A 20,196-nucleotide genomic window follows, 5' to 3' on the forward strand; every position below is an offset into this window, starting at 1 on the left:
GAGGAGGAACAGCTTCAGCCGAAGGGTTGGGAATCTGTGGAATTCCCTGCCCAGTTGCGGCCACCGTACTGAATGTTTTTTAAGGCAAAGATAGACTAATTAACAGTAAGGGAGTTAAGGGTGATGGGGTGAGTGGAGCTGCGTCCGTGAGAAAGATCAGCCATGCCTGTAGAGAATGGTGGAGCAGGCTCGAGGGGGAACAGATGGCCTGCTTCTGTGTAACAAAAACCCCGGGACTGTTGCGCTCGCCCTTGTCAACATGCACTGCGCTCCCTCCAGGGCCAGATCGTCCTTCCTGAGGTACAGCTCAGTTGTTCGGACCTGTGCTTCTGTGACATAGGGGGCCCATTGAACATATGGGTGGGATGAGGAGGGGAGGGAGCGCCGAGCGGTCGGAGGTACATCGCTTATCACACGTGGGAGGCTGTCGGTGGGGGACGTCAGAGATGGCCGAACGGCGGGTGAGAGCTGCGCACTTCTGGCCGAAGTGACTCCCTCCGCAACAAGGCAGCACGTACTGAGAGAGAGAGAGCGAGACGGTGCGGTCGCGATTACGCAGCACGTATGGAGAGAGAGAGAGAGCAAGACGGTCTGGTTGTGATTAGGCAGGGCCCCAAAGTGGGGGTCACACGGGTGGCACAGCGCAGCCACAAGGGGAGCAGGGCACGGCAGCTCATGGCAGGCAGAGTTGCAGTGGGATGGGGAGTGAGGGTAGGGATGGGAGCGCCGGCCGCACAGACCCACCTTCAGCGAGGACTTGCAGACGTAGGTCTCCGGCCCACCATCGGCCCGCTTCAATTTGGTGAAGACGATCAGCTGCTCGAAGAGGAAGACCTGGCGCACGGACTTGCGGCGCCCACACCACACCGTGAATTGGTCGCGGCGCAGTAACTGGCCCTGCTCCTTCAGGTTCACCTGTAAACCAGGGAGGCAGAGGTTCACTTCAAATCTCGTTCACCAACAACACAGCAACTGTACACTTAGTTGCCTCTCTCTCTCAGGGAGATATCTGTACACTGACTGGTGTCTCTCAGTCCCCCCCCCTCTCTCTCTCAGGGAGATATCTGTACACTGACTGGTGTCTCTCAGTCCCCCCCCTCTCTCTCTCAGGGAGATATCTGTACACTGACTGGTGTCACTCAGTCCCCTCTCTCTCTCTCGCAGGGAGATATCTGTACACTGACTGGTGTCACTCAGTCCCCCCCCTCTCTCTCTCAGGGAGATATCTGTACACTGACTGGTGTCTCTCAGTCCCCTCTCTCTCAGGGAGATATCTGTACACTGACTGGTGTCTCTTAGTTCCCTCTCTCTCTCAGGGAGATATCTGTACACTGACTGGTGTCTCTCAGTCCCCTCTCTCAGGGAGATATCTGTACACTGACTGGTGTCTCTCAGTCCCCCCTCTCTCTCTCAGGGAGATATCTGTACACTGACTGGTGTCTCTCAGTCCCCCCTCTCTCTCAGGGAGATATCTGTACACTGACTGGTGTCTCTCAGTCCCCTCTCTCTCAGGGAGATATCTGTACACTGACTGGTGTCTCTCAGTCCCCTCTCTCTCTCTCAGGGAGATATCTGTACACTGACTGGTGTCTCTCAGTCCCCTCTCTCTCTCTCAGGGAGATACCTGTACACTGACTGGTGTCTCTCAGTCCCCTCTCTCTCTCAGGGAGATATCTGTACACTGACTGGTGTCTCTCAGTCCCCTCTCTCTCAGGGAGATATCTGTACGCTGACTGGTGTCTCTCAGTCCCCCCTCTCTCAGGGAGATATCTGTACGCTGACTGGTGTCTCTCAGTCCCCTCTCTCTCTCTCAGGGAGATACCTGTACACTGACTGGTGTCTCTCAGTCCCCTCTCTCTCAGGGAGTTATCTGCGCTCCGACTCAGTACGCTACTTTCGCCCTTTTCCAGACTCACGTCACACTCCCTGATGGCGTCCATGGCGACAAGGTTGTCGCCGTGACGTAGCTGGAACTGGACCATCTCCAAGGCGGCACGCAGGCTCCGTAAATCCTGGGCATTCTTGGTGCTGCACTCCGCCATCAGCTCCTGCAGCAGGACGATATACCTCATCATCCTCTGGATGGGCATCTGCAGGTATGAGCCCAGCTCCATCGCGTCACCCAGGCACAGCTGCCTCCTCTGGGGAGCGAACGCACAGCGGGGACAGGGTTACAAACACAGGAATTGCACTGCCAGACCTGGCCATTCAGCCCTTCTACTGAGGCCCGTTGTTCACCTCATCTTCACTGTCCCCATTCCCGTGCTCTCTGCAACAGCTGGGGCTTCGTGAATCTCTGCGCTTCCGACTCACGCAGTCCCAAGAGTCACCCTTCAGCCCCTGATGACCCCTCACCCCAAACTAACCTGGTGCCCCCCCCACCGCGCGCGCAGGTCCCACATCCCCCCGGCCCTTTCCTCTTTGCGGAAAGTCGGGGCAGGAGCGGGCCCATTTGGCCCTCCGAGCCTGCGCCACCCCGTTCAACACGATCGTGGCTGATCACGCAATCCCGGTATCCCGTTCCCGCTTTCTGCCCGGATCCCCCTTTCACCGCACGGGCCATGTCCCTGCTGGACATATCGAACCTCCTTGGGAGAGAGTTCAATCCGTGAGAAAAGAAACATCCTTCCTCTGTCTGAAGCAGACACCATGTGTTGTTCCTCAGCCGACCAGCCCAAATGATCAAGATCCCTTTGCAGTCTCGGGTAACCCTCTTCCACTGTCCACAGTGCCACCCATCATTTGCCAACTTCCTAGCCATGCCTTCTTTACTCTTATCCAACCTGTTCCCATGAATGATGAACAACAGCAGACCCAGCACCATCTCCAGCAATCATATCTGCATTCACCACTGGAAGTCCGTCCCGCACACGAACCCCTCTCCTTGGTGGAAAGACAAAACTTGGTCTTTGCATCCATTTCGAACCGGTCTCCTCGCATGTTAGAAATAGGCCGCCCCTCGTTTTGAACTCCATGGCCCAAGGGAAAACAGCCACGGCCCAGTTGGATGAGCCATTCCCAAAGCTTACCACTGCCCCCAAAACTGGAGAAACGTCCTCCTGCCCAGAAACATACAATCCCTGCGGTGCAGAAGCAGGCCATGCAGCCCATCGAGTCAGAAATGATCTACACAGACCACAGCCCGTCCCTGTAAACTGGCATTGCTCATGGCTAACCCACCCTAACCAGCACATCCCTGTGCACTATGGGTAATTCCCCACGGCTAACCCACCCTAACCAGCACATCCCTGTGCACTATGGGTAATTCCCCACGGCTAACCCACCCTAACCCCCACATCCCTGTGCACTATGGGTAATACCCCACGGCAAACCCACCCTAACCCACACATCCCTGTGCACTATGGGTAATTCCCCACGGCTAACCCACCCTAACCCCCACATCCCTGTGCACTATGGGTAATTCCCCACGGCTAACCCACCCTAACCCCGCACATCCCTGTGCACTATGGGTAATTCCCCACGGCTAACCCACCCTAACCCCCACATCCCTGTGCACTATGGGTAATTCCCCACAGCTAACCCACCCTAACCCCGCACATCCCTGTGCACTATGGGTAATTCCCCACGGCTAACCCACCCTAACCCCGCACATCCCTGTGCACTATGGGTAATTCCCCACGGCTAACCCACCCTGACCCCCACATCCCTGTGCACTATGGATAATTCCCCATGGCTAACCCACCCTAACCCGCACATCCCTGTGCACTATGGGTAATTCCCCACGGCTAACCCACCCTAACCCCCACATCCCTGTGCACTATGGGTAATTTCCCACGGCTAACCCACCCTAACCCACACATCCCTGTGCACTATGGGTAATTCCCCATGGCTAACCCACCCTAACCCACACATCCCTGTGCACTATGGGTAATTCCCCACGGCTAACCCACCCTAACCCGCACACCCCTGTGCACTATGGGTAATTCCCCACGGCTAACCCACCCCAACCGGCACATCCCTGTGCACTATGGGTAATTCCCCACGGCTAACCCACCCCAACCGGCACATCCCTGTGCACTATGGGTAATTCCCCATGGCTAACCCACCCTAACCCACACATCCCTGTGTACTATGGGTAATTCCCCACGGCTAACCCACCCTAACCCGCACAACCCTGTGCACTATGGGTAATTCCCCACGGCTAACCCACCCTAACCCGCACATCCCTGTGCACTATGGGTAATTCCCCACGGCTAACCCACCCTAACCCGCACATCCCTGTGCACTATGGGTAATTCCCCACGGCTAACCCACCCTAACCCACACATCCCTGTGCACTATGGGTAATTCCCCACGGCTAACCCACCCTAACCCACACATCCCTGTGCACTATGGGTAATTCCCCACGGTTAACCCACCCTAACCCGCACATCCCTGAGCACTATGGGTAATTTCCCACGGCTAACCCACCCTAACCGGCACATCCCTGGGCACTACGGGTAGTTCCCCACGGCTAACCCACCCTAACCTGCACATCCCTGGGCACTATGGGTAATTTCCCACAGCTAACCCACCCTAACCTGCACATCCCTGGGTACTATGGGTAATTTCCCACAGCTAACCCACCTGAACCAGCATATCCCTGTGCACTATGGGTACTTCCCCATGGCTAACCCACCCTAACCGGCACATCCCTGGGCACTATGGGTAATTCCCCACGGCTAACCCGCCCTAACCTGCACATCCCTGGGCACTATGGGTAATTTCCCACGGCTAACCCACCCTAACCTGCACATCCCTGGGCACTATGGGTAATTTCCCACGGCTAACCCACCCTAACCTGCACATCGCTGTGCACTATGGGTAATTTCCCACGGCTAACCCACCCTAAACCCCACATCCCTGTGCACTATGGGTAATTCCCCACGGCTAACCCACCTGAACCAGCATATCCCTGGGCACTATGGGTAATTTCCCACGGCTAACCCACCCTAACCTGCACATCCCTGGGCACTATGGGTAATTTCCCATGCCTTACGCACCCTAACCTGCACATCCCTGTGCACCATGGGTAATTTCCCATGCCTTACCCACCCTAACCGGCACATCCCTGGGCACTATGGGTAATTCCCCACGGCTAACCCACCCTAACCCGCACATCCCTGGGCAGTATGGGTAATTTCCCATGCCTTACCCACCCGAACCGGCACATCCCTGGGAACTATGGGTAATTTCCCATGCGTTACCCACCCTAACCCGCACATCCCTGTGCACTATGGGTAATATAACATGGCCAATCCACCCTAACCTTTGGACTGTGGGAGGAAATGGGAAGAAAGGAGCCAGGCTCCGACAGCTTGTGCTTCCGTTCAACAGAATTATGGCTGATGCAACATTCCTCAGGCCCGCTCTCCCTCGAGTTCCCTACGCATTGTGCATCTCAGCTTAAAGTGTATCTGGGAACACCAATCCCCTGTGAGGTACCCTCCTCCGAGCCCACCCCCCATCCTGACTCAGAAATATATCAGCCATTCCTTCAGGAGTGGGGGTGAAATGGAGTCGAACTGAACGCGGAACAGAAGGCAGGAAGGAGCGGGGGGGGGTCATCATTACCTTGAAGAAGGCGCCACCATGTCTGGCCAGGAGCGCGTCGCACTGAGGCTTGTTCCTTACGTATAGCGCGTACATGGTAAAGTGCTCTTTCTGCAAGCCAGAGTGTCGGGGTGGGGGCATTGGAGAGAGACAGAGAGGGAGGAAGAGAGAGAGAGTCAGTTCATGCTCACGAAATGAAAACTACACAGAAATAAAAGCTGAGGGAAGGGGGAGGGCTGGGTTGGGGGCAGGGTTTGGGGGTTGGGTTGCAGGGGGACAGGAAAGGGGACAAGGGGAGAACCAAAGGGGGAGGGAAATAGGGGGGAGCGGGGAGGCGAGGGGGAGGATGAGGTACAGGTCCAGGGTTTGGGGGTGGGGGGGAATGAGGTGCCGGACCGGGGTTTGGTGGCGGGTATGAGGTGCCGGTCCGGGGTTTGGTCGGGGGGTGGGGTATGGGGTACCGGTCCGGGGTTTGGTGGGGGTGACGGGATGAGGTACTGGTCCGGGGTTTGGGGGTGGGGGGGAATGAGGTGCTAGACCGGGGTTTGGTGGCGGGTATGAGGTGCCGGTCCGGGGTTTGGTCGGGGGGTGGGATATGGGGTACCAGTCCGGGGTTTGGTGGGGGTGACGGGATGAGGTACTGGTCCGGGGTTTGGGGGTGCGGGGGAATGAGGTGCCGGACCAGGGTTTGGTGCGGGTTGAGGTATCGGTCCAGGATTTGGGGTTTGGGGGTTGGTGGGGAATAAGGTACCGGTCCGGGGTTTGGGGTTTGTGCTTGGTGCCAGCTCACTGTACTCACATGCCTCAGGAAGCATTCCCCGATGCCCAGCGGCTGTGCCAGGCAGGCCCAGAGCTGGGGCAGCAGCAGTTGCTGGTGGAAGGCCAGTAGCTTGTCCAAGTTCCCGAACACCACGGCCCTCTTGCCGCGCAGCTCCTGGGGCACGTCGGGCCGCTCCATCTCCGGGCTGTAGCTCCCCACCACGTGCTCCAGGCAGCGGACATAATCCTGCTCCGCGGCGAGGGCCTCCGCCAAGACCCAGCGTGCTTTACTGGGGGCGCGGAGGGGGACAGGAGAGACAGAGAGAGGGTATGGGGTGAGGGGGTGCAGGAGAGACAAGACGGAGGGGACGGGGTGAGGGGGAGACAGACGGATGGGACAGGGTGAGGGGGTGCAGGACAGACAGACGGAGTGGATGGGGTGAGGGGCAGACAGGCGGAGGTGACGGGGTGAGGGGGAGACAGACGGTGGGGACGGGGTGCAGGAGAGACAGGGAGAGGGGACGGGGTGAGGGGGAGACAGATGGAGGGGACGGGGTGAGGGGCAGACAGATGGAGGGGACGGGGTGAGGGAGAGACAGGCGGAGGGGACGGGGTGAGGGGGAGTCAGATGGAGGGGACGGGGTGAGGGAGAGACAGGCGGAGGGGACAGGGTGAGGGAGAGACAGGCGGAGGGGACGGGGTGAGGGGGAGTCAGATGGAGGGAACGGGGTGAGGGAGAGACAGGCGGAGGGGACGGGGTGAGGGGGAGTCAGATGGAGGGGACGGGGTGAGGGAGAGACAGGCGGAGGGGACGGGGTGGGGGGTTGCGGGAGAGACAGAGGGAGGGCAGATTGAGAAGGAGGTGGGAGAGAGAGGGGGGTGGGAGAGAGAGGGGGGGGTGGGAGAGAGAGGGGGGTGGGAGAGAGAGGGGGGTGGGAGAGAGAGGGGGGTGGGAGAGAGAGGGGGGTGGGAGAGAGAGGGGGGTGAGGAGGGAGGGGGGGTGGAAGAGAGGGGGGTGGGAGAGAGAGGGGGGTGAGGAGGGTGGGGGGTGGACGACGCAGTGGACGAATTGGGAAGGGCAGGGGCAGGGGTTTTGGATGGAGGGAGAGGGTGAGGGAGGTGGGTGAGAAGGGGTGAGGGGTGGATGGGGTGGGGAGTGTCGGGGAGGGTAAAAGGTGATGGGGGGAGCACAGGGGAGGGTCAGAGAGAAAATGGAGAAGCAGTGAGCCAGGGGGACATGGCAGCAGGTTCCCATCATAAGGGATGGCCTGGAGAAAGAAAGCCATCCCACCTCGGAGCTTCCTCAGAGCCAGGAAAAACCCGGTATCTGGTATAGAGACATGTACACACACGCACAGACATATACGCACACGCACACACACGTACAGACATGTACGCACACGCACACACATGTACAGACATATACGCACGCACACACACATGTACAGACATGTACGCAAACGCATGTACAGACATATACGCACACGCACACACATGTACAGACATGTACGCACACGCACACACATGTACAGACATATACGCACACGCACACACATGCACAGACATATACGCACACACATGTACAGACATATATGCACACGCACACACATGTACAGACATATACGCACACGCACACACATGTACAGACATATACACACACGCACACACATGTACAGACATATACGCACATGTACAGACATATATGCACACGCACACACATGTACAGACATATATGCACACGCACACACATGTACAGACATATACGCACACGCACACACATGTACAGACATATACGCACACGCACACACATGTACAGACATATACACACGCACACACATGTACAGACATATACGCACACGCACACACATGTAGACATATACGCACACGCACACACATGTACAGACATATACACACACACACACACACGTACAGACATATACGCACACGCACACACATGTACAGACATATACGCACACACATGTACAGACATATACGCACACGCACACACATGTACAGACATATACACACACGCACACACATGTACAGACATATACGCACACGCACACACATGTACAGACATATACACACACGCACACACATATACAGACATATACACACACGCACACACACGTACAGACATGCTCACACGTACATGCATGGCACGGGAACAGGGGCAGGGGGCCAAGGAACGCAACATTCCCACCCCGCACACACGGAAGACCACCCACCAACAAGGGAAGACGACCAACTGAGCACGGATCCCAATCCCCACAGTCCTGTTCCCGAACCCAATCCCCACTGTCCTGTTCCCGAACCCAATCCCCACTGTCCTGTTCCCGAACCGAATCCCCACTGTCCTGTTCCCGAACCCAATCCCCACTGTCCTGTTCCCGAACCCAATCGCCACTGTCCTGTTCCGGAACCCAATCCCCACAGTCCTGTTCTCGAACCCAATCCCCACTGTCCTGTTCCCGAACCCAATCCCCACTGTCCTGTTCCCGAACCCAATCCCCACTGTCCTGTTCCGGAACCCAATCCCCACTGTCCTGTTCCGGAACCCAATCCCCACTGTCCTGTTCCGGAACCCAATCCCCACTGTCCTGTTCCGGAACACAATCCCCACTGTCCTGTTCCTGAACCCAATCCCCACTGTCCTGTTCCCGAACCCAATCCCCACTGTCCTGTTCCAGAACCCAATCCCCACTGTCCTGTTTCAGAACACAATCCCCACTGTCCTGTTCCTGAACCCAATCCCCACTGTCCTGTTCCTGAACACAATCCCCACTGTCCTGTTCCAGAACCCAATCCCCACTGTCCTGTTCCCGAACCCAATCCCCACTGTCCTGTTCCCGAACCCAATTCCCACTGTCCTGTTCTAGAACCCAATCCCCACTGTCCTGTTCCCAATCCCCACTGTCCTGTTCCCAATCCCCACTGTCCTGTTCCCGAACCCAATCCCCACTGTCCTGTTCCAGAACCCAATCCCCACTGTCCTGTTCCCGAACCCAATTCCCACTGTCCTGTTCCCGAACCCAATTCCCACTGTCCTGTTCCCGAACCCAATCCCCACTGTTCTGTTCCCGAACCCAATTCCCACTGTCCTGATCCCGAACCCTATTCCCACAGTCCTGTTCCCTAACCCAATCCCCACTGTCCTGTTCCCTAATCCAATCCCCACTGTGCTGTTCCCTAACCCAATTCCCACAGTTCTGTTCCCGAACCCAATCCCCACTGTCCTGATCCTGAACCCAATCCCCACTGTCCTGTTCCCTAACCCAATCCCCACTGTCCTGTTCCCTAACCCAATCCCCACTGTCCTGTTCCCGAACCCAATCCCCACTGTCCTGATCCTGAACCCAATCCCCACTGTCCTGATCCTGAACCCAATCCCCACTGTCCTGTTCCCTAACCCAATCCCCACTGTCCTGTTCCCGAACCCAATCCCCACTGTCCTGTTCCCGAACCCAATCCCCACTGTCCTGTTCCGGAACCCAATCCCCACTGTCCTGTTCCGGAACACAATCCCCACTGTCCTGTTCCTGAACCCAATCCCCACTTCCTGTTCCCGAACCCAATCCCCACTGTCCTGTTCCTGAACCCAATCCCCACTGTCCTGTTCCAGAACCCAATCCCCACTGTCCTGTTCCAGAACACAATCCCCACTGTCCTGTTCCTGAACCCAATCCCCACTGTCCTGTTCCCGAACACAATCCCCACTGTCCTGTTCCAGAACCCAATCCCCACTGTCCTGTTCCCGAACCCAATCCCCACTGTCCTGTTCCCGAACCCAATCCCCACTGTCCTGTTCCCGAACCCAATTCCCACTGTCCTGTTCTAGAACCCAATCCCCACTGTCCTGTTCCCAATCCCCACTGTCCTGTTCCCGAACCCAATCCCCATTGTCCTGTTCCCGAACCCAATCCCCACTGTCCTGTTCCCGAACCCAATTCCCACTGTCCTGTTCCCGAACCCAATCCCCACTGTTCTGTTCCCGAACCCAATTCCCACTGTCCTGATCCCGAACCCTATTCCCACAGTCCTGTTCCCTAACCCAATCCCCACTGTCCTGTTCCCTAATCCAATCCCCACTGTGCTGTTCCCTAACCCAATTCCCACAGTTCTGTTCCCGAACCCAATCCCCACTGTCCTGATCCTGAACCCAATCCCCACTGTCCTGTTCCCGAACCCAATCCCCACTGTCCTGTTCCTGAACCCAATCCCCACTGTCCTGTTCCCTAATCCAATCCCCACTGTCCTGTTCCAGAACCAAATCCCCACTGTCCTGTTCCAGAACACAATCCCCACTGTCCTGTTCCCAAACCCAATCCCCACTGTCCTGTTCCCGAACACAATCCCCACTGTCCTGTTCCCGAACACAATCCCCACTGTCCTGTTCCCGAACCCAATCCCCACTGTCCTGTTCCTGAACACAATTCCCACTGTCCTGTTCCTGAACCCAATCCCCACTGTCCTGTTCCCGAACCCAATTCCCACTGTCCTGTTCCCGAACGCAATCCCCACTGTCCTGTTCCCGAACGCAATTACCACTGTTCCGTTCCCTAATCCAATCCCCACTGACCTGTTCCCGAACCCTAGCCGCACAGTCCTGTTCCCGAACCCAATTCTCACAGTCCTGTTCCCTAATCCAATCCCCCCTGTCCTGTTCCCTAATCCAATCCCCACTGTCCTGTTCCCGAACCCAATTCCCACTGTTCTGTTCCTGAACCCAATTCCCACTGTCCTGTTCCCTAATCCAAGCCCCACTGACCAGTTCCCGAACCCAATCCCCACAGTCCTGTTCCCGAACCCAATTCCCACTGTCCTGTTCCCGAACCCAATTCCCACAGTTCTGTTCCCGAACCCAATTCCCACTGTCCTCATCCTAAACCCAATTCCGACAGTCCTGTTCCCTAACACAATCCCCACTGTCCTGTTCCCTAACCCTCGCCCCACAGTCCTGTTCCCGAAACCAATTCCCACTGTTCTGTTCACGAACCCAATTCCTACTGTCCTGTTCCCTAATCCAAGCCCCACTGACCAGTTCCCGAACCCAATCCCCACAGTCCTGTTCCAGAACACAATTCCCACTGTCCTGTTCCCGAACCCAACTCCCACTGTTCTGTTCCCGAACCCAATTCCCACTGTCCTGATCCTGAACCCTATTCCCACAGTCCTGTTCCCTAACCCAATCCCCACTGTCCTGTTCCCTAATCCAATCCCCACTGTGCTGTTCCCTAACCCAATTCCCACAGTTCTGTTCCTGAACCCAATTCCCACTGTCCTGATCCTGAACCCAATTCCCACAGTCCTGTTCCCTAACCCAATCCCCACTGTCCTGTTCCCTAATCCAATCCCCACTGTGCTGTTCCCTAACCCAAACTCCACTGTCCTGTTCCCGAACCCAATTCCCACAGTCCTGTTTCCGAAACCAATTCCCACAGTCCTGATCCTGAACCCAATTCCCACAGTCCTGTTCCCGAAACCAATTCCCACTGTTCTGTTCACGAACCCAATTCCCACAGTCCTGTGCCCTAACCCGAGCCCCACAGTCCTGTTCCCAAACCCAATTCCCACAGTTCTGTTCCCGAACCCAATTTCCACTGTCCTGTTCTCGAACGCAATTCCCACAGTCCTGTTCCTGAACCCAATTCCCACTGTCCTGTTCCCTAACCCAATCCCCACTGTCCTGTTCCCTAACCCAATTCCCACAGTCCTGTTCCCGAACCCAATTCCCACAGTCCTGTTCCTGAACCCAATCCCCACTGTCCTGTTCCCTAACCCAATTCACACTGTCCTGTTCCTGAACCCAATTCCCACTGTCCTGTTCCTGAACCCAATTCCCACTGTTCTGTTCGCGAACCCAATTCCCACTGTCCTGTGCCCTAACCCGAGCCCCACTGTCCTGTTCCCAAACCCGATTCCCACGGTTCTGTTCCCGAACCCAATTCCCACAGTCCTGTTCTCGAACCCAATTCCCACTGTCCTGTTCCTGAACCCAATGCCCACTGTCCTGTTCCCTAATCCAATCCCCACTGTCCTGTTCCCTAACCCAATTCCCACTGTCCTGTTCCCTAACCCAATTCCCACTGTCCTGTTCCCGAACCCAATCCCCACAGTCCTGTTCCTGAACCCAATCCAAACTGTCCTGTCCCTAACCCAATTCCCACAGTCCTGTTCCCGAACCCAATTCCCACTGTCCTGTTCCTGAACCCAATTCCCACTGTCCTGTTCCTGAACCCAATTCCCACTGTCCTGTTCCTGAACCCAATCCCCACAGTCCTGTTCTCAAATCGAATCCCCACTGTCCTGTCCCCGAACCCATGCCCCACAGTCCTGTGCCCTAACTATAGCCCCACAGTCACGTTCCCTAACCCTAGCCCCACAGTCCTCTTCCCTAACCCTAGCCCCACAGTCCTGTTCCCTAACCCAATCCGCACAGTCCCGTTCCCTAACCCTAGCCCCCGTGTCCTGTTCCCTAACCCAATCCCCACAGTCCTGTTCCCTAACCCAATCCCCACAGTCCCGTTCCCTAACCCTAGCCCCACTGTCCTGTTCCCTAACCCAATCCCCACAGTCCTGTTCCCTAACTCTATCCCCACAGTCCTGTTCCCTAACCCAATTCCCACAGTCCTGTTCCCAAACCCAATTCCCACAGTCCTGTTCCCAAACCCAATTCCCACAGTCCTGTTTCCTAACCCTATCCCCACAGTCCCGTTCCCTAACCCAATTCCCACTGTCCTGTTCCCTAACCCTCGCCCCACAGTCCCGTTCCCTAACCCTATCCCCATAGTCCTGTTCCCTAACCCGATCCCCACAGTCCTGTTCACTAACCCTCGCCCCACAGTCCTGTTCCCAAACCCAATTCCCACAGTCCTGTTTCCTAACCCTATCCCCACAGTCCCGTTCCCTAACCCAATTCCCACTGTCCTGTTCCCTAACCCTCGCCCCACAGTCCCGTTCCCTAACCCTATCCCCATAGTCCTGTTCCCTAACCCGATCCCCACAGTCCTGTTCACTAACCCTCGCCCCACAGTCCTGTTCCCTAACCCAATTCCCACTGTCCTGATCCCAAACCCAACTCCCACTGTCCTGTTCTCAAATCGAATCCCCATTGTCCTGTCCCCGAACCCATGCCCCACAGTCCTGTGCCCTAACTCTAGCCCCACAGTCCCGTTCCCTAATCCTAGACCCACAGTCCTCTTCCCTAACCCTAGACCCACAGTCCTGTTCCTTAAACCTAGCCCCACAGTCCCGTTCCCTAATCCTAGACCCACAATCCCGTTCCCTAATCCTAGCCCCACAGTCCTCTTACCTAACCCTAGACCCACAGTCCTGTTCCCTAAACCTAGCCCCACAGTCCCGTTCCCTAACCCTAGACCCAGTCCTCTGCCCTAACCCTAGCCCCACAGTCCTCTTCCCTAACCCTAGCCGCAGTCCTGTTCCCAAACCCAATCCGAACAGTCCCGTTCCCTAACCCTAGCCCCACAGTCCCGTTCTCTAACCCTCGCCCCACAGTCCTGTTCCCTAACCCTATCCCCACAGTCCCGTTCCCTAACCCAATCCCCACAGTCCTGTTCCCTAACCCAATTCCCACAGTCCTGTTCCCTAACACAATTCCCACAGTCCTGTTCCTTAACCCTCGCCCCACAGTCCTGTTCCCTAACCCAATCCTCCCTGTCCTGTTCCCTAATCCAATCCCCACTGTCCAGTTCCTGATCCCAATCCCCACTGTCCTGTTCTCGAACCCAATCCCCACTGTCCTGTTCTTGAACCCAATTCCCACAGTCCTGTTCCCTAACCCAATCCCCACTGTCCTGTTCCTGAACCCAATCCCCACTGTCCTGTTCCCTAACCCAATCCCCACTGTCCTGTTCCCGAACCCAATCCCCACTGTCCTGTTCCTGAACCCAATCCCCACTGTCCTGTTCCTGAACCCAATCCCCACTGTCCTGTTCCCTAATCCAATACCCACTGTCCTGTTCCCGAACCCAATCCCCACTGTCCTGTTCCTGAACCCAATCCCCACTGTCCTGTTCCCTAATCCAATCCCCGCTGTCCTGTTCCCGAACCCAATTCCCACTGTCCTGTTCCTGAACCCAATCCCCACTGTCCTGTTCCCTAATCCAATCCCCGCTGTCCTGTTCCCGAACCCAATTCCCACTGTCCTGTTTTCTAACCCAATCCCCACAGTCCTCTTCCCTAACCCTATCCTCACAGTCCTGTTCCCTAACCCAATCCCCACAGTCACATTCCCGAGCCCGATCTGGCGGGGGGAATTGTCTGGGTACGGGGAGTGTGAGGGGAATGTGTACGGGTATGGGGTGTGTGTGGGGGGGAATGTGTGTTAGTGCCGGTGTGTGTTGCGGGGGAGGTGTGTGTGGGTACGGGTGTGTGTGCGACTGTGTGTGGGGATTGTGGGAGTATGGGGTGTGTGAGAGGGATGTGTGTGAGTGTGAGGGGGGATGTTTGTGGGTACGGGGCGTGTGTGGGGGGGATGTGTGTGAGTACGGGTGTGTGTTGGGGGAATGTGTGTGAGTACAGGTGTGTTTTGGGGGGGAGGTGTGTGTGGATACGGGTGTGTGTTGGGGGAATGTGTGTGAGTACGGGTGTGTGTGTTGAGGGGAATGTGTGTGGGTACGGGTGTGTGTTGGGGGAATGTGTGTGAGTACGGGTGTGTGTTGGGGGAATGTGTGTGAGTACGGGTGTGTGTTGGGGGAATGTGTGTAAGTACGGGTGTGTGTTAGGGGGAGGTGTGTGTGGGTACGGGTGTGTGTTGGGGGAATGTGTGTGAGTACGGGTGTATGTTGGGGGAGGTGTGTGTGAGTACAGGTGTGTGTTGGGGGAATGTGTGTGAGTACGGGTATGTGTTGGGGGAACATGTGTGCGTACGGGGTGTGTGTTGGGGGAATGTGTGTGAGTACGGGTGTGTGCTGGGGGAATGTGTGTGAGTACGGGTGTGTGTGTTGAGGGGAATGTGTGTGGGTACGGGTGTGTGTTGGGGGAATGTGTGTGAGTACGGGTGTGTGTTGGGGGAATGTGTGTGAGTACGGGTGTGTGTTGGGGGAATGTGTGTAAGTACGGGTGTGTGTTAGGGGGAGGTGTGTGTGGGTACGGGTGTGTGTTGGGGGAATGTGTGTGAGTACGGGTGTATGTTGGGGGAGGTGTGTGTGAGTACAGGTGTGTGTTGGGGGAATGTGTGTGAGTACGGGTATGTGTTGGGGGAACATGTGTGCGTACGGGGTGTGTGTTGGGGGAATGTGTGTGAGTACGGGTGTGTGCTGGGGGAATGTGTGTGAGTACGGGTGTATGTTGGGAATGTGTGTGAGTACGGGTGTGTGTTGGGGGAATGTGTATGAGTACAGGTGTGTGTTGGGGGAACGTGTGTGAGTACGGGGTGTGTGTTGGGGGAATGTGTGTGAGTATGTGTGTGTGTTAGGGGAATGTGTGTGAGTATGGGTGTGTGTTGGGGGAATGTGTGTGGGTACGGGTGTGTGTTGGGGGAATGTGTATGAGTATGGGTGTGTGTTGGGGGAATGTGTGTGAGTACGGGTGTGTGTTGGGGGAATGTGTGTGAGTACGGGTGTGTGTTGGGGGGGAGGTGTGTGTGGGTACGGGTGTGTGTGGGGGGGTGATGTGTGTGGATACAGGTGTGTGTTGGGGGAATGTGTGTGGATACGGGTGTGTGGAGGGGGGAATGTGTGTGAGTACGGGTGTGTGTTGGGGGAATGTGTTTGAGTACGGGTGTGTGGAGGGGGGAATGTGTGTGAGTACGGGTGTGTGTTGGGGGAATGTGTGTGAGTACGGGTGTGTGTTGGGGGGGAGGTGTGTGTGGGTACGGGTGTGTGTGGGGGGGTGATGTGTGTGGATACGGGTGTGGGGAGGGGGGAATGTGTGTGGATACGGGTGTGTGTTGGGGGAATGTGCGTGAGTACGGGTGTGTGTTGGGGGAATGTGTGTGAGTACGGGTGTGTGTTGGGGGAATGTGTGTGAGTACAGGTGTGTGTTGGGGGGGAGGTGTGTGTGGGTACGGGTGTGTGTGTTGAGGGGAATGTGTGTGGGTACGGGTGTGTGTTGGGGGAGTGTGTGTGAGTACGGGTGTGTGTTGGGGGAATGTGTGTGAGTACGGGTGTGTGTTGGGGGAATGTGTGTGAGTACGGGGTGTGTGTTGGGGGAATGTGTGTGAGTACGGGTGTGTGTTGGGGGGGAGGTGTGTGTGGGTACGGGTGTGTGTTGGGGGAATGTGTGTGAGTACGGGTGTGTGTGTTGAGGGGAATGTGTGTGGGTACGGGTGTGTGTGTTAGGGGAATGTGTGTGAGTACGGGTGTGTGTGTTGAGGGGAATGTGTGTGGGTACGGGTGTGTGTGTTGGGGGAATGTGTGTGAGTACGGGTGTGTGTGTTGAGGGGAATGTGTGTGGGTACGGGTGTGTGTGTTAGGGGAATGTGTGTGAGTACGGGTGTGTGTGTTGAGGGGAATGTGTGTGGGTACGGGTGTGTGTGTTGGGGGAATGTGTGTGAGTACGGGTGTGTGTGTTGAGGGGAATGTGTGTGGGTACGGGTGTGTGTGTTAGGGGAATGTGTGTGAGTACGGGTGTGTGTTGGGGGAATGTGTGTGGGTACGGTGTGTGTGTTAGGGGAATGTGTGTGAGTACGGGTGTGTGTTGGGGGAATGTGTGAGAGTACGGGAGTGTGTGTTAGGGGAATGTGTGTGAGTATGGGTGTGTGTTGGGGGAATGTGTGTGGGTACGGGTGTGTGTTGGGGGAATGTGTATGTGTACGGGTGTGTGTTGGGGGAATGTGTGTGAGTACGGGTGTGTGTTGGGGGAATGTGTGTGAGTACGGGTGTGTGTTGGGGGGGAGGTGTGTGAGTACGGGTGTGTGTTGGGGGAATGTGTGTGAGTACGGGTGTGTGTTGGGGGAATGTGTGTGAGTACGGGTGTGTGTTGGGGGAATGTGTGTGAGTACGGGTGTGTGTTGGGGGGGAGGTGTGTGTGGGTACGGGTGTGTGTGGGGCGGTGATGTGTGTGGATACGGGTGTGTGTTGGGGGAATGTGTGTGGATACGGGTGTGTGTTGGAGGAATGTGTTTGAGTACGGGTGTATGTTGGGGGAATGTGTGTGAGTACGGGTGTGTGTTGGGGGAATGTGTGTGAGTACGGGTGTGTGTTGGGGGGGAGGTGTGTGTGGGTACGGGTGTGTGTTGGGGGAATGTGTGTGAGTACGGGTGTGTGTTGGGGGGGAGGTGTGTGTGGGTACGGGTGTGTGTGGGGGGGGTGATGTGTGTGGATACGGGTGTGTGTTGGGGGAATGTGTGTGGATACGGGTGTGTGGAGGGGGGAATGTGTGTGAGTACGGGTGTGTGTTGGGGGAATGTGTTTGAGTACGGGTGTGTGTTGGGGGAATATGTGTGAGTACGGGTGTGTGTTGGGGGAATGTGTGTGAGTACGGGTGTGTGTTGGGGGGGGAGGTGTGTGTGGGTACGGGTGTGTGTTGGGGGGGGTGATGTGTGTGGATACGGGTGTGTGTTGGGGGGGAATGTGTGTGGATACGGGTGTGTGTTGGGGGAATGTGTGTGAGTACGGGTGTGTGTTGGGGGAATGTGATTGAGTACGGGTGTGTGTTGGGGGAATGTGTGTGAGTACGGGTGTGTGTTGGGGGAATGTGTGTGAGTACAGGTGTGTGTTGGGGGAATGTGTGTGAGTACAGGTGTGTGTTGCGGGGGAGGTGTGTGTGGATACGGGTGTGTGTGTTGAGGGGAATGTGTGTGGGTACGGGTGTGTGTTGGGGGAGTGTGTGTGAGTACGGGTGTGTGTTGGGGGAATGTGTGTGAGTACGGGTGTGTGTTGGGGGAATGTGTGTGAGTACGGGGTGTGTGTTGGGGGAATGTGTGTGAGTACGGGTGTGTGTTGGGGGGTAGGTGTGTGTGGGTACGGGTGTGTGTTGGGGGAATGTGTGTGAGTACGGGTGTGTGTGTTGAGGGGAATGTGTGTGGGTACGGGTGTGTGTGTTAGGGGAATGTGTGTGAGTACGGGTGTGTGTTGGGGGAATGTGTGTGGGTACGGTGTGTGTGTTAGGGGAATGTGTGTGAGTACGGGTGTGTGTTGGGGGAATGTGTGAGAGTACGGGTGTGTGTGTTAGGGGAATGTGTGTGAGTACGGGTGTGTGTTGGGGGAATGTGTGTGGGTACGGGTGTGTGTTGGTGGAATGTGTATGTGTACGGGTGTGTGTTGGGGGAATGTGTGTGAGTACGGGTGTGTGTTGGGGGAATGTGTGTGAGTACGGGTGTGTGTTGGGGGGGAGGTGTGTGAGTACGGGTGTGTGTTGGGGGAATGTGTGTGAGTACGGGTGTGTGTTGGGGGAATGTGTGTGAGTACGGGTGTGTGTTGGGGGAATGTGTGTGAGTACGGGTGTGTGTTGCGGGGGAGGTGTGTGTGGGTACGGGTGTGTGTGGGGGGGTGATGTGTGTGGATACGGGTGTGTGTTGGGGGAATGTGTGTGGATACAGGTGTGTGTTGGGGGAATGTGTTTGAGTACGGGTGTATGTTGGGGGAATGTGTGTGAGTACGGGTGTGTGTTGGGGGGGAGGTGTGTGTGGGTACGGGTGTGTGTGGGGGGGTGATGTGTGTGGGTACGGGTGTGTGTGGGGGGGTGATGTGTGTGGATATGGGTGTGTGTTGGGGGAATGTGTGTGGATACGGGTGTGTGGAGGGGGGAATGTGTGTGAGTACGGGTGTGTGTTGGGGGAATGTGTTTGAGTACGGGTGTGTGTTGGGGGAATGTGTGTGGGTACGGGTGTGTGTTGGGGGAATGTGTATGAGTACGGGTGTGTGTTGGGGGAATGTGTGTGAGTACGGGTGTGTGTTGGGGGAATGTGTGTGAGTACGGGTGTGTGTTGGGGGGGAGGTGTGTGAGTACGGGTGTGTGTTGGGGGAATGTGTGTGAGTACGGGTGTGTGTTGGGGGAATGCGTGTGAGTACGGGTGTGTGTTGGGGGAATGTGTGTGAGTACGGGTGTGTGTTGGGGGGGAGGTGTGTGTGGGTACGGGTGTGTGTCGGGGGGTGATGTGTGTGGATACGGGTGTGTGTTGGGGGAATGTGTGTGGATACGGGTGTGTGTTGGGGGAATGTGTGTGGATACGGGTGTGTGTTGGGGGAATGTGTTTGAGTACGGGTGTGTGTTGGGGGGGAGGTGTGTGTGGGTACGGGTGTGTGTTGGGGGAATGTGTGTGAGTACGGGTGTGTGTTGGGGGGGAGGTGTGTGTGGGTACGGGTGTGTGTGGGGGGGTGATGTGTGTGGATACGGGTGTGTGTGGGGGGGTGATGTGTGTGGATACGGGTGTGTGTTGGGGGAATGTGTGTGGATACGGGTGTTTTGAGGGGGGAATGTGTGTGAGTACGGGTGTGTGTTGGGGGAATGTGTTTGAGTACGGGTGTGTGTTGGGGGAATGTGTGTGAGTACGGGTGTGTGTTTGGGGAATGTGTGTGAGTACGGGTGTGTGTTGGGGGGGAGGTGTGTGTGGGGGGGTGATGTGTGTGGATACGGGTTTGGGGAGGGGGGAATGTGTGTGGATACGGGTGTGTGTTGGGGGAATGTGTGTGAGTACGGGTGTGTGTTGGGGGAATGTGTATGAGTACGGGTGTGTGTTGGGGGAATGTGTGTGAGTACGGGTGTGTGTTGGGGGGGAGGTGTGTGTGGGTACGGGTGTGTGTTGGGGGGGTGATGTGTGTGGATACGGGTGTGGGGAGGGGGGAATGTGTGTGGATACGGGTGTGTGTTGGGGGAATGTGTGTGAGTACGGGTGTGTGTTGGGGGAATGTGATTGAGTACGGGTGTGTGTTGGGGGAATGTGTGTGAGTACGGGTGTGTGTTGGGGGAATGTGTGTGAGT

General features: G+C 56.5%; 1 protein-coding gene across 1 annotated transcript in view; it reads right to left on the reverse strand.

Moving 5' to 3' along the window:
- Positions 1-20,196, reverse strand: part of LOC125448895 (pleckstrin homology domain-containing family G member 4B-like) — a 91,802-nt gene that overhangs the window by 49,387 nt on the left and 22,219 nt on the right. Inside the window, exons 6-9 of the mRNA XM_059641821.1 lie at positions 6,353-6,602; positions 5,575-5,664; positions 1,917-2,141; positions 745-915 (exon numbers count right to left, since the gene is read on the reverse strand). Coding sequence (XP_059497804.1) covers positions 745-915; positions 1,917-2,141; positions 5,575-5,664; positions 6,353-6,602 — 736 coding nt within the window. The remainder of the gene's footprint in view (positions 1-744; positions 916-1,916; positions 2,142-5,574; positions 5,665-6,352; positions 6,603-20,196) is intronic.

Source organism: Stegostoma tigrinum, chromosome 43, assembly GCF_030684315.1.
Source record: "Stegostoma tigrinum isolate sSteTig4 chromosome 43, sSteTig4.hap1, whole genome shotgun sequence".
NCBI lineage: Eukaryota > Metazoa > Chordata > Chondrichthyes > Orectolobiformes > Stegostomatidae > Stegostoma > Stegostoma tigrinum.